Source organism: Salmo trutta, chromosome 40, assembly GCF_901001165.1.
Source record: "Salmo trutta chromosome 40, fSalTru1.1, whole genome shotgun sequence".
NCBI classification, from domain to species: Eukaryota; Metazoa; Chordata; class Actinopteri; order Salmoniformes; family Salmonidae; genus Salmo; species Salmo trutta.
The window spans coordinates 25,220,900-25,234,872 of NC_042996.1; the positions used below are offsets into that span (position 1 = coordinate 25,220,900).

The 13,973-nt window shown below is 40.7% G+C and overlaps 1 protein-coding gene across 1 annotated transcript; it reads left to right on the forward strand.

Annotated features, from left to right (window-relative positions):
• The first annotated feature begins 393 nt into the window (after positions 1 to 393).
• Positions 394 to 12,632, forward strand: atxn10 (ataxin 10). The gene is made up of 11 exons (XM_029741989.1): positions 394 to 577; positions 869 to 1,045; positions 1,358 to 1,443; positions 1,653 to 1,749; positions 2,386 to 2,550; positions 2,656 to 2,736; positions 4,423 to 4,573; positions 4,711 to 4,819; positions 5,440 to 5,618; positions 7,065 to 7,128; positions 10,805 to 12,632. Exons 1-11 carry the CDS (start codon positions 438 to 440, stop codon positions 10,987 to 10,989), a joined length of 1,434 nt encoding a protein of 477 aa, XP_029597849.1. The 5' UTR covers positions 394 to 437; the 3' UTR covers positions 10,990 to 12,632.
• Positions 12,633 to 13,973: the final 1,341 nt, after the last annotated feature.

Genomic DNA, 13,973 nt, shown 5'->3' on the forward strand with positions numbered 1-13,973 from the left:
GAATTTTTGTGTCTTTGTTTTTGTTAGTTTTTTTAAAAGCGACGTTGAGATTCTGTATAAAAAGCGCTATATAAAATAAATATATTCTAATTGTTATTAGTATCGGACAACCACGCTCTCACCAAGCTGTAAGAAACATGGTTTCTCAGAACATTATGTGCTAGCTAGGGTCAATTTATGGCATGATCACAATAATCTGTAGCATGTGCTTTGCTTTTATGTACATATAGCTACCTATGTCTATTTCTAATGTGAAAAAAACTAAAACCAATCCAATCATTTAAACTGCTGATGTCATCGCAATTAGAAGGTTTACATGAGTATTGATATGACGCTGAAATATCCTTCTAGCGCCGCCTCTTTCCTGGTTTTATCGTATCAAACAACAAAATATAACACGGAAGTCCCACCCACACTGGAGAGCGATACAAACAAACATGGCGGAACCCGCTTTGGAATCATGGATTAGAGTGGATTTTCCAACATTATTGAATGAAATTCTCGCTGAGAAGTTCCGTGAAAAACATTTACCTGTTTTACAATCACTGACAAATGCGTTACGAATTCAGGATTACAGGTGCGCAAAGGGAAGAGTTATGTAGCTAAATGTGGCTAACTAACTAGCTAGCAAACGTTCTCAGCTAAACAGTTCGAGGCAAGCTCAGGAGTAGCAGCTAGCCATCATGTTACCCATGTCCTGATTTTGTCTGTATAAATGAAACTTTGCTCTTTTTCTGTATGATCCATTATTCTCAAGTCTTCTGTGTTCAGTTTTCACTTGACAATTTTAAAAGCTACACGTGTGTGTGTGTGTGTGTGTGTGTGTGTGTGTGTGTGTGTGTGTGTGTGTGTGTGTTCGTGTTCACAGAGACCGCAGTGAGGAGGAAGCCTTCAGGAGCCTAATGAAGATCCTGTCAAAGCTATCAGAGGAGATCCAGGCTGCAGGTGGAGAGGTTGAAGAGCTGATCCTGCAGTTGACTGCAGCATGCTTCAGAGCCCAGAGGAATGGCTGTGTACAGTGTGCACGCAACCAGTCCCTAATGAGGTGGGCTGCAGTCAGTATTGAATCCAGTTTCCTTGACGCACACAAAAGCATGCACACAAATGTTTTACATTGGGCCTACATTTAGTTCATTTACCAGACACTCTAATCCAATCTCACACACTCACAGTCAAGGAAGAGTTAATAACATTACCAAGCACATCCACGTCCGTAGTTTTGTTTTCACAGGAATTTACACTTCAAAATCCTGGGGGTGTTCTATCTAACAGTTTCCCTGTTATGAAGTGTTGCCCCCTCTGTCCGGTTGTGTGTGTGGTTTGGTTAAAACATAAGCAAACCTACCTTGTTATCCAGGTCACTTGGTGCTATTGACCTGTCAATCAGAATCCTAGACATGCTTCAGAAACTGAAGTCTGAGAACACTGACTACGTCTTTGAAGGTGATTGTTTTATTGTCCCTCCTATGGCTGAAGAGAATATGTGTAATCTCCTGATATTTTCAGTTGTGTGCTTACTTGTAAAACAATTGTAGCATATTGTATAGTAATGGTTCAAATTTAATAGGATTCTTAACATTTCTTAACATCTCTCTTAATGGTCTTCTTATACATGTCTGACTGTTGTTCTCTGCACTTTATCGTTGATCTAGCACTTCGATGTGGGGTACAGTTCATTGGAAACCTTGCTGTTGATAACCAGTTCTGCAAAGATGACATTTGGACGCTCATCTTTCCAGATCTTCTCTTGTAAGTACTTGGGCCCTTCATCAGTTTCACCTCTCAAGTCCTCGACCTTATATGCAAATCATGTATGGGAAATTAACGTGAAAGAATTAAGCTCGAGCCTTACATGGTTTTCACAATTCACATTAGGACTTCATCTTTATTGATCCTTTAGGCCTACAAGCAGCAATCTACGGGTTTTATGCATGAAAGCATAGTGTCAGCGAATCGTACCAGACTGGATCGAAGTTACTGATGTGTTGACTGTTTTTATTTGATTTTTACAAACAATTGTATTCCTTCATTATCTTCCCCTAACCCTACCACCCCTCCCCTAATTGGAGTACACAAATGGACAACAATACTTAGGCTTATACATAATATATACAATTTACAGACACAAAGTATTTTGCAGTAGTTATCTTTTAGTTTGTTTTTAATCCCATCCTTCAACTACCCTCAACCCATCCCATCTATCTCTGAAGATCATCAATTTTGATTTCTATGTTGGCTGTGTTTGCAGGGCCCTTCTGGGTGTGGATGATGAGTGGGCATTGGCCTATTCCTTCATGGTGCTCCACACCTGTCTGTGTTGTCTGTGTTTGCAGGGATCTTATAGGTGTGAGTGATAAGTCAAGTCTGTGTTGTCTTTGATCACAGGGCCCTGCTGTGTGTGGATGATGAAAGGGCAGTGGGCTACTCTTCCATGGTGCTCCACACCTGTCTAGATGAATACAAGGTGGAGCAACTGGCTCATCCACGGAACATCCACCTGGCCCTGAAGGTCATGGAGCTGTGTAGGACTCAGTCAGAACTGGACTGGACGTAGGTACCCTCTGAGGGTTGTAGTTGGGTTTGGGAGATGGGGTTTGCTGTGTGTGTTATATATACACACAGTATATAAACATGTATGGTACATATTTTTGACAGGGTTTTGATTGCTACCCAGCACTTCCTCAAGTCCTCAGTGCTCGTTAAGAACATGTATGCAGGGATGAGCCATCAGGAGAGGTAACTCCATCTAGTTTATCCAATTAAAGAATCTAACTACTCTCGCAAATACTTAGAAACTAGTATATCTACACCCAAAGTGAGCAATTCTTTCTCCTTTTGATGGTCCCAAATGTGTGATTGACATGAGTTTCCTCCTTACATTGATCTTCTAGAAAAGCTCTACTGTACAGTCGTGGCCAAAAGTTTTGAGAATGACACAAATATAAATGTTCACAAAGTCTGCAGCCTCAGTTTGTATGATGGCAATTTGCATATACTCCAGAATGTTATGAAGAGTGATCAGATGAATTGCAATTAATTGCAAAGTCCCTCTTTGCCATGCAAATGAACTGAATCCCCAAAAAAACATTTCTACTGCATTTCAGCCCTGCCACAAAAGGACCAGCTGACATCATGTCAGTGATTCTCTCGTTAACATAGGTGTGAGTGTTGACGAGGACAAGGCGGGAGATCACCCTGTCATGCTGATTGAGTTCGAATAACAGACTGGAAGCTTCAAAAGGAGGGTGGTGCTTGGAATCATTGTTCTTCCTCTGAACCATGGTTACCTGCAAGGAAACACATGCCGTCATCATTGCTTTGCACAAAAAGGGCTTCACAAGCAAGGATATTGCTGCCAGTAAGATTGCACCTAAATCAACCATTTATTGGATCATCAAGAACTTCAAGGAGAGCCGTTCAGTTATTGTGAAGAAGGCTTCAGGGCACCCAAGAAAGTCCAGCAAGCGCCAGGACCTTCTCTTAAAATTGATTCAGCTGCAGGATCGGGGCACCACCAGTACAGAGCTTGCTCAGGAATGGCAGCAGGCAGGTGTGAGTGCATCTGCACGCACAGTGAGGCGAAGACTTTTGGTGGATGGCCTGGTGTCAAGAAGGGCAGCAAAGAAGCCACTTCTCTCCAGGAAAAACATCAGGGACAGACTGATATTCTGCAAAAGGTGAGCGCTACCATCAGTCCTGTGTCATGCCAACAGTAAAGCATCCTGAGACCATTCATGTGTGGGGTTGCTTCTCAGCCAAGGGAGTGGGCTCACTCACAATTTTGCCTAAGAACACAGCCATGAATAAAGAATGGTACCAACACATCCCCTGAGATCAACTTCTCCCAACCATCCAGGAACAGTTTGGTGACGAACAATGCCTTTTCCAGCATGATGGAGCACCTTGTCATAAGGCAAAAGTGATAAATAAGTTGCTTTGGGAACAAAACATCGATATTTTGGGTCCATGGCCAGGAAACTCCCCAGACCTTAATCATGGGATTAAGGTCTGGGGAGTTTCTTGTGGTCAACCCTCAAGAGGTGGGTAGACAAACAAAAACCCACAAATTCTGACAAACTCCAAGCATTGATTATGCAAGAATGGGCTGCCATCAGTTAGGATGTGGCCCAGAAGTTAATTGACAGCATGCCAGGGCGGATTGCAGAGGTCCTGAAAAAGAAGGGTCAACACTGCAAATATTGACTCGTTGCATCAACTTCATGTAATTATCAATAAAAGCCTTTGACACTTATGAAATACTTGTATTTATACTTCAGTATTCCATAGTAACATCTGACAAAAATATCTAAAGACACCGAACCTGCAGACTTTGTGAAAATTAATCTTTGTGTAATTCTCAAAAGTTTTGGCCACGACTGTACATAAATCCAGTTAATTACATAAATATTGATGGAGCTGCAGGGTTACGTTGCTGGAGCTGATCTCTGCTCAGTTGGGAGAGGAGGACTCTGAGGATTGTGGGATCCCCCCCACCGTAGCTACCTTCCTGGCATCCTGCTTCCAGGAGCGATGTGGGGCCGTGCTCACACTCGCCTCCGAATCAGACAATGAGGTATCAACGATCCGATTGGTTGTATAAATTACCTGTTCCATAGCCTGGGTATCTGACTGTTTCTGCTATTGCTGTTTCTGTGACATTTTAGATTGCCTTTTTTTATTGGTTGATTGATTTTGTGTTGTATTTTGAAGGAGGCCCTGACTGTGATCAGCCTGTTAGATGTTCTCTGTGAGATGACCTCTGATCACAAACAGTTCATGTTCCTGCAGAACCATCCTGACCTCCTCAAGTCTACCGTTGGTAAATAAATAAGTACACCAAGGTCTATTGAACTGGAAGTTTACAAAACATTTTACCTATGACGCTTAGTCTTTTGACATTAGAGCCCTGATAAATGGCAGTTTTTTTTTGTTGTAAAAACCACCAGCATGTCACACTGTCTCAAATGTCCATGACAAAGAAGGTGGACCACAGTTTAGAGTTTACACTATCACTACAAATCCAGTGACATAGTTCTACTGTGTTGGAACGGAACTATGTCAGTTAAAGTACCAGCAGGTTCATGCCCTTCTGTTGAGAGAGACGCTGTTACATTGAAACAGCAGTCACATCTTAATAATTGCATCTATCATCAGCAGGACTCTGATACTACACCTGAGGCAGGGGAATACCTCTCACCTCTTCTGTAGAACAGATTTCTCTGTCCAATTGATCATTTTGCCTTTATGTTCTCTGTTGCCTTTTTCTGTTCACTGATTGTTATTTTGTCATTTCCTGGGCCCTGGACGCTTTGTCCGACTTCTGATGTAAAAAGGGCTTTATAAGTAAATGTGACTGATTAATTGATATTCTGGTACTGTATCCCCTTTTGTGTAAAATGTGTGGTGTTCTCCTATTCATCTCTCTTTCTCCTCTTACAGATCTCCTGCAGCAGGTCCATGCTCTGGGGAAGACCAGTAAGAACGTATTCACTGCAGCTCAGAACTTCTCCTTGGCTCAGGGAGGAGACTGCTCCTCCTCTCCCTCTGTCAGCTTCAAGGCACATCTCATCCGTCTCATAGGAAACCTCTGTCACGGAAACACTGCCAACCAGAACAAGGTATGGATGGATGTATGAAAGAATGAAAAAACAAACAAATTCATATACTGTGTTGATCCCCAATGAGGGAAATATGTTTTGCCACCAGCAGCAGACATCAGACAAACAGTAGCGACACACAGGCATACAGCTGGCACAGATATAGTGCAGATAGTAGACAAAACATGGGTGTGGGGGTCGAAGATTAAATAACTGACTTTCTGGTGATGCAACACCATTGATAAACCACATTTCATCCCAGGCTTTGAAGTTTACTCACCCTCCACAGGTTTTGTCTGTGAGCGCATCCTTTCAGAGTAGGATTTGCAAACTCCTTTTGAACCCTTAAATAAGTCCTTAGGGTGCTTTCTCAGTGTCTAAAAGAGCTGTTTAATCCTTGGAAAGGACAGATCAAGGGTCAAAAAGCATGTGTAAAAGGTCAGGCAAGGAGATTGTGAAAATGTAAAATGACACTTCCTATTCTAATCATCTCTGGTCGAAAGTAGTTCACTAAAGGGAATATGATGTCATTTGAGACACATTTTGAGTTAAATAGCACATACAGTAATCTCCTCATGCTGTATCTGTGCTTCCTGGGTCACACCAGAGAGAGAATACGTGCTTTTGAGTCCATCGTGGCACTGAGCCATATTGGCTTCCTCATGGTGGTATTATTATTACATTAATGGAGGAAAGAGAAACATTCCTTACTCATTATCTGTTCCACCCCAGCTATCGGCAGCTATCACTGACTGTGATATAAACACATTTAATAGAAAATAAGAGGAATGGGGGGAAACTGGCATGTGTCCACTTGCATTGGCTTAAAAACCTTGCTCCCACTTTACAAGGCCCTTGAGAATCATAGTAGTTAACCTTCGCCGGCTCCAGGCTGGTTAATAATAATTTAATTGGATAATATTTGATTAAAGTATTTTTTACATATAGGCTTAAGTTCATAATTTTATATTTTTAGTTAACGAAAAGTGCACACTTACAGTAGCTAACTCAGCATTTTCTCTCTTGCTATGGCCATTCATGACTCTACCAATCAATTTGCAGAGTAACCACATGTATGTAAATTAACCTATATAATTAGATGGGTGACAGAGACCAGTGCAACACGTTGTGACAGCTTTAGACCAACCCACAGCCACACATGGCTATTTTCCATGGTAGTAGGGATTTCCTAAGGATAGGGACCTCAATGTTGGCTGATCGGGACATAGATGTTGGTTAGTTATTGAGATTGTCCTATATAAACCAAGGAGAAACAACACTTAAACAGCTTCTTCTTGCATGAGGAAAATCACCATCTCAGCATTGTTTTAAATTGGCCCTATCCATAGACTCAAGCCAAACAGAATAATTAGGGAGACTAGTGTTTTTTTACTGTGTTTGGATGAGAAACTAGTTTTTTGCATTGTAAATATGTTTGCTTTGATTATATTTTTTGTATTTTTCCAGGTTAGGAAACTGGATGGTCTTCCTCTCATTATGGACAACTGCAGTATTGACAGTAACAATCCCTGTATCCTTTTTGATTCGTCTAGAATCTAATGTCCCTTTGGTGAATAAATTATACTAGTCATGTAACTATCATGTTATAAGCCACTGTGGATGGATGTTAACCTAATGATCTTTCTACTTTTATGTATCTTCCTTTTTGTTTTCCTGTAAGTAATTCTGGTGGCTGATGTGTACGTTTATCTACCATAAGTCAATGTTGGTGAATGATAGATATGTTACTGTATACACTCCCTACGTATTTATTTGGACACACAGTGACGCTAAAATGTGTACATTTGTCTTTATTATCCAACATTTAGGATTTGACATAAAAAATGTAATTAGGCGACAGTATAGAATGTTATCTTTTATTTGAGGGTATTGCACTTAATGCATCTAGTCAAGTTTAGTATTTGGTCCCATATTCCTAGCATGCAATGACTAATGGCTCTACAAACTTGTTGGATGCACAGGAGTTAAAGTTCTCCATTGCTGTGATGGGATTTCTGTCATATTGATTCTGGGGAGGTTGTTTTTGAGATCAGTGTAGATCCTACTTATAGCTGCTGGCAAAGGAATTCAAATCCTGTACTTTATCACTCAGGATGTAACTTTCAAGTGCTACTATTTTTGCCATGTAATGTTGTAAAACAAAATCAGACCACCCCATAGTAGAATAGTTTGCCTATTTACCTAATCAGCTTGTTATGTGTTCTATGCCAGATAAATATTCATCTCGAGGCGCATTCAAGTTGTGAGAGCCATAGGGAGGGAAACATGTATTCTGATAAGCAGTCAATGCACAACAATTCTTTAATGCAATGGCCTTTGTTAATTAAGAAAGAGGGGGATCCCGGCTTTTCATTGCTACCACGTTTATTTCTCTACTCCTAAAATATTACACCTGGGGTTTTGGGCATGGTTTAGGTATAACTGCACAACAGAGCTCTTAAAGGGGCAATGGCGATTTATAAGTGCAATGACATGCGTTGTAATAGAAACAACATTTATTTTTCAGTGAAAAATAATGAATAATTATTAATAATAATTTAATAATCAGGATGGTGTGACCAGTGGGGGAAATGCAAATGGACAAACCATGCTTCAGCCTATGTATTTATAGCCACGATGCTGCATCAGTTGGGCTACAGGTGATAATGCTTATTGCTAATAGCACATCTGATGATATACAGTGCCTTCAGAAAGTATTCAGACCCCTTGACTTTTTCCACATTTTGTTAGGTTATAGCCTTATTCTAAAATTGATTAAATATATATTTTTTTATACATTTACATAAGTATTCAGACCCTTTACTCAGTACTTTGTTGAAGCACCTTTGGCAGCGATTACAGCCTCAAGTCTTCTTGGGTATGATACTACAAGCTTGGCACACCTGTATTTGGGGAGTTTCTCCCATTTTTATCTGCAGATCCTCTCAAGCTCTCAGGTTGGATGGGGAGCATTGCTGCACAGCTATTTTCAGGTCTCTGTTCTATCAGGTTTAAGTCCGGGATCTGGCTGGCCCACGCTTCGGGACATTCAGAGACATCTTGTGTTGTCTTGGCTGTGTGCTTAGGGTTGTTCTCCTGTTGGAAAGCGAACCTTTGCCCCAGTCTGAGGTTCTGAGAGGTCTGGTGAAGGTTTTTATCAAGTATCTCTCTGTACTTTGTTCTGTTCATCTTTGCCTCGATCCTGACTAGTCTCCCAGTCCCTGCCGCTGAAAAACATCCCCACAGCATGATGCTGCCACCACCATACTTCATTGTAGGGATGTTGCCAGGGATGGGATGGTATATTCTGACATGCACTTTCAACTGTGGGACCTTTATATAGACAGGTTAAACATATTTTTTTACCAATCTGTTATTAGGCTCATTTCTGGAGATGGAAATTCTATTTTAGATGGTGTCAGCATTGAATTTTCTTTTCATTTTGGAGTAGAAGAAAATCCCAGAACTGAGCTTCAGTCCACATGAATGTCATTCTACATTAATGTGGATGCTGCCTTGATCATGGATAGTTCTGAATAAATTGTGAATAATGATGAGTAAGAGAAAGTTACAGAGGAACAAAGATTCATACCCCCCCAAAAATGTTAACTTCCCCTGTTGTTAGTAATTGTGGGAGGTTAGTGTGTTTTGGGGGCATGATCGTTGTACATCTGTAAGTTTCTCACACATTATTCACGATTAATTAATGATAATCCGTAATCATTGTAGCATTCACATTAATGTAGAAGTGTTCAGAAACATATTATATTTTTATTCACAATAAAAGTGGCTCCAAAATGACAGAATACATTATTTATCATTCATTTATTTTGGGCACAACATAATCCAAAACACAACCAAAACAAACTGCAAATGCATCCAACAAGTTTGAAGAGTCACAAGCTTGATGTAGTCATTGTGTGCTCGGAATATGGGACCAATTACTACATTTTATGCACTAAGTGAATTTGTCCAAATACTTATGACACGGTCAAATGGGGGGACAAGATGCATAAAGTGCATTCATTTCTAAACGTAAAACAGATATGTATGAAAATACCCTCAAATAAAAGGTTACATTCTGTACTTTTGCCTCATAAAATATTTGATCTCAAATCCAAAATGCTGCAGTACAGGGCCAAATTAAACATTTTAGCTTCACTGTCCAAATAAATGTAGGGGAGTGTATGTCTACATACAAGTCACTGGTGAATAATTATACAGTATACGTCGTGTATCCATCATGTTTATACTGTTAGTGGATGTTGGTACTGACAGAACGGCAGCTTAGTTTGTGTCTGCCTCCGTCCACCCCCCAGGGACTAGCTGCCGGTCAGGGCACAGTGTCAGCTTGTCTTTTCACCAGGCGATGAGCTATTCATCTGAGCCCCACTCTCCCCCTGACCCCCTCAGGAAGGAAGTTGTCATCGACGGTTACTGTTGAGCTCCCTCTGCTCTTCTCAGGTGGGCCATAGCCAGACCCACTGGGCAAAAACTGTTTGAAGCAACGTTGTTTCCAAGTCAATTTAAAAAGATAAAAATTAAATCGGTGTGAAAAACTGATTAGATTTGAAAAGTCAATATAAATCCAATGACATTAAATGTTTTGTTGATTTCAAGTAAAATTCCCTTAAGTTGACAACTGAACCTAATGTAAACCAAAGCTAGATGTTGAAATTATGTCTGTGCCCCGTGGGTAGCTGTGCGGGCTTTGCCGGTTTGAGATTATTCTATTGGTCCATTCAGCCAGCCAAGCTCAATCAAGCACAGATAAAGTATTTTAAGTGATTTAGAATACTATTTGAGCCCAGGTCTCAGCCACAGCTATATGGCCTGGTCACAGATGCTGACTGGGCATATATGGAGAGGAAGGACTAGAGGGGGCGGGAGGCTGGGTCGCTTCCTTGTCATTCAAAATGGACACAGTACTCACTCACTGTACTGATAGTTTCCTGTACAGTGGGATGGTGGTAGCTAATTCAGAGTGGTGGTTAGTGTTACTTTACTGTGATTTGTGGTCGAAAGGGAGTATGTGTGAATGTGTAGGAGACCAACCATTGTGGGTAGTTATGTGTAGAAAAAAGCTTTTGAGAGTCTAGTTTGTACATTCCTCTTGTTCCTCTCCCATAGTAAAAAAATAAGATTAACTCTCACTCTCTTTATGCCATGAATGTATATGTAATCCTTAACTGTTGATTCTCCACCAGTCATCAGCCAGTGGGCCATCTTTGCCACTCGGAATATTCTAGAACACAACCTGGAGAATCAGGAGCTGGTGGCAGCTCTAGAATGTCGCGGGGTGGCCGATGACTCCGCCTTGAGGGCCATGGGCTTTAGAGTAGAGGAGAGAGATGGTAACGTGCTGCTCAAACCCTGTTCAAAGGACCCTTAAAGGTGTCTTAAACTCTAAGGACTATATTGTGCTGCACCATATAGTGCTGCATTACTTTTTAGTGCACTATTGTTTTGCTCTGGTAGTGCACTACTTTTTAGCTCTAGCTCTTTTTAGCTTTAGCCTTGGTTAAACTGTGGGATGGCCTGGACCCAATGTTCTGCTGAGATTTGTTATGGTACAGAAAACGCGTAGGAGGGGCCCTTATTTAAAAGTATAGAGTGGTGTTATTTTAACACTTTTTGTGTTTCTTAAGTAAAGGGAAATGAAGTCAAGTGGACTCCTGCTGGTATCTGTGATATAGTGTTGGGGTTTAATCATCCAACAAAGGGTTACTCTGTTTCCTGCCCTTTCACCCCTCTGAGGGAGACTCTTAACATCGGCAGGGGGTGGGCTCTAATCCCAAAACCAATCAATTTTGCGGAAATCAACAAAAAGCGGGAGAATGACCAAAACATTAACGAACTGGACTGGAATGTTGATCTGACTTCAAGCTAGCTTCTGGAATTCTCACATTTTATGGAAACCTCAGGCATTTTGACTGGAGAATGTTTTTCGTTTCCACACAAATTTTTTAAAACCAATTTATTGGTGCTAACCAAACGATACAGGGTGCCCCCTCCATTTCTAAGGATGTTGCTCAGGGAATGCATTTTGATTGTCTTGCTATAAGCGTTGCACAATATCTGCTTTTACCACCCTGTTTTGGCTTTTGGTGATAATAACAATGATACATAGGACCATTCCTGTCCTTCAGGTACCGCATGTTTCTTTACAACAACAAACCTTAGTTACATTTTAGATACATATTTGTTACGTATTCCAACCAACAACACCAGTCGTCAACTTCCTTACACATTTCAATAACCTAATCTATGTTATGTGGCAGCTTTGTTTACTGTGTGTGTGTACTTTGACTAGTGTGTGGATCTTTAGCAGCCAGCTAGACAGAGGACAGACAGCCTGAGTGTGATCGGCAGTGTGTAGACAGTGAGCCGTTGTGTAAGTGGTAGTATATGTGTTTGTAGACAGAGAACAGGTAGTGTGAGTGGCAGTGCGTGTGAATCAGACCAGAAGTATTGGCTTGCAGAACGACCCCACCCCCCCACCCCTTCCACTGAATAAGCTGACCGTTCCTGACACCTCAACAATACATTGCTTTAATCACCCGGCCCACTCGCCGCTCCGCCCTATTTACTCTGTCCCTTATTTTTTAATGACAAAATGTATTGAAACAATCGGGTTGACTTTTCCCAATCCGCTGGGTATAGTGAGGGGAGCTTATGCGGTTCCGGTCCCCAGCATTTCAGACGGCTAACAAAACACAGCCTTTACTTCTGCTCCAGCGGCTGCCAGCAATGCTTTTCAAACACAGGAAAGCACAGAGAGTGTCAGGCTGGCTGAATGCGGTGGCAGTCACAGCCGTCTATTCAACAACTTCAGGGTCAGGAGTAAACAGCTGTCCAACCGCAGTCAGGACTGAAAGGTGTCATCAAGATCAGCCATTTCACAACTCAAACCTTAACTCTGTCCTCCTGTGCCTTCTGTACTGGTATTCTTCACAAATTATATCCATACTACTCAAGCTCTGTATAATGGATGATTGTAACTTTAGCTGCTGAATAAAAGTTTTGTGTGACAAATGTTCAGGGTTTTTTTTTCAGAGAGAATGGGTCAGTCTTGTGTAAATTGAATTATGCTTTTGTGTCTAAAGACAGTGGTACAGTAGTTTGGACAGGAAACCCAATAAATCACTAAAGGAGGCTCAGATTTTATTAGAAAAATTATAACTATCCATTTGTCTGTGGTGCACACAATCCTGCATGGTCTAAAAGCTAAGTAATAATTTCTCATGATAGCAGACATCCAACACTGGATCAGTAACATCCATTTATTTTCTTAATACTTAACATTTTGCCGACGCATTTCTTGATAATCCACCAAGTAAACCAGGAGCTATAGAGAATTATGGTCTTCATATTGAGAATAAAATAATCTGGGCTAATTGTCGAACACATGGTCTATGTACACTTCAGCAACTTTAATAAATCAGAGACAGAATAATCATTCAGAATAATTTGTAGCTCTCAAATCTTTAAAAACAATGAATGAAAACAAAGTGCCATATATAATGCATATAAAAATATATTCTTTGCTTTTTAGCTATATAAAGCCTAAATAAAACAATCGCTGAATACATAGAAGGTTGATGCCTGAAATAGCGCAATGGCCCCTGCCCTCTTTCCATAGAGCTGTATTATATGGTTAGACAAAATACTTATTCTCAGGACAGGTTGCCTTTAACTCTGCTGGTATAGACCTGAATGCAAGGGGTGAGCGAAAGTGAAATTCCATGTTTCTGGCATTGTGGGTATGTGCAGTGTATTGCACATGGGGCTCCATAACGCTTACACCGCATCATCTCAGAATGGGAAAAATTACCCCCCCCCCCCCCCCCCCATGTTGGAATTGAGACCGAAATAGGGACATGTTTTCTTTTTCCTTTGTATGGGCTTGAACGGGTTGCTTTGTTGGGCTTTTTTGGTAAAATGATTCAGTGCAGCACTCACCAATTCACCTAGTAACATGTTAAAACCATGTCCAATGAATTGAGGAGGGATGGTGAGCGCAAAATAATAAGATAACTACTAAGACATGCTACTGACAATAGATAGAAATGCACAGATTTAAGAAAATTAAAATTGCAGAAAAATGTTTTGTACTCTACTGTTGTGGCTTTATGCTTAATGCCACACTAACTCTGGTAAACTTCAGTAGCAATCAAAGAGAAAAAAAAAGATATATTAAACATTGCTATCCATACTATAAGACCTTTTAGTTTGAAGATATCTTAACATAAATCATATATTTTCAGTGTTCAAACATACAGTGCCTTTTGGAAATATCCATAGCCCTTGACTTTTTCCACATTTTGTTGTGTTACAGCCTGAATTGAAAATGGATTACCCCATAATAATGTCAAA

Excerpts from the sequence above, each read along its gene's own strand:
- atxn10 (XM_029741989.1), top strand. The coding sequence starts at position 438 with ATGGCGGAACCCGCTTTGGAATCATGGATTAGAGTGGATTTTCCAACA. Across the intron at positions 1,444-1,652 it reads CACTGACTACGTCTTTGAAG|CACTTCGATGTGGGGTACAG; the intron begins GTGATTGTTTTA and ends TCGTTGATCTAG. Across the intron at positions 2,737-4,422 it reads GGGATGAGCCATCAGGAGAG|GGTTACGTTGCTGGAGCTGA; the intron begins GTAACTCCATCT and ends ATGGAGCTGCAG.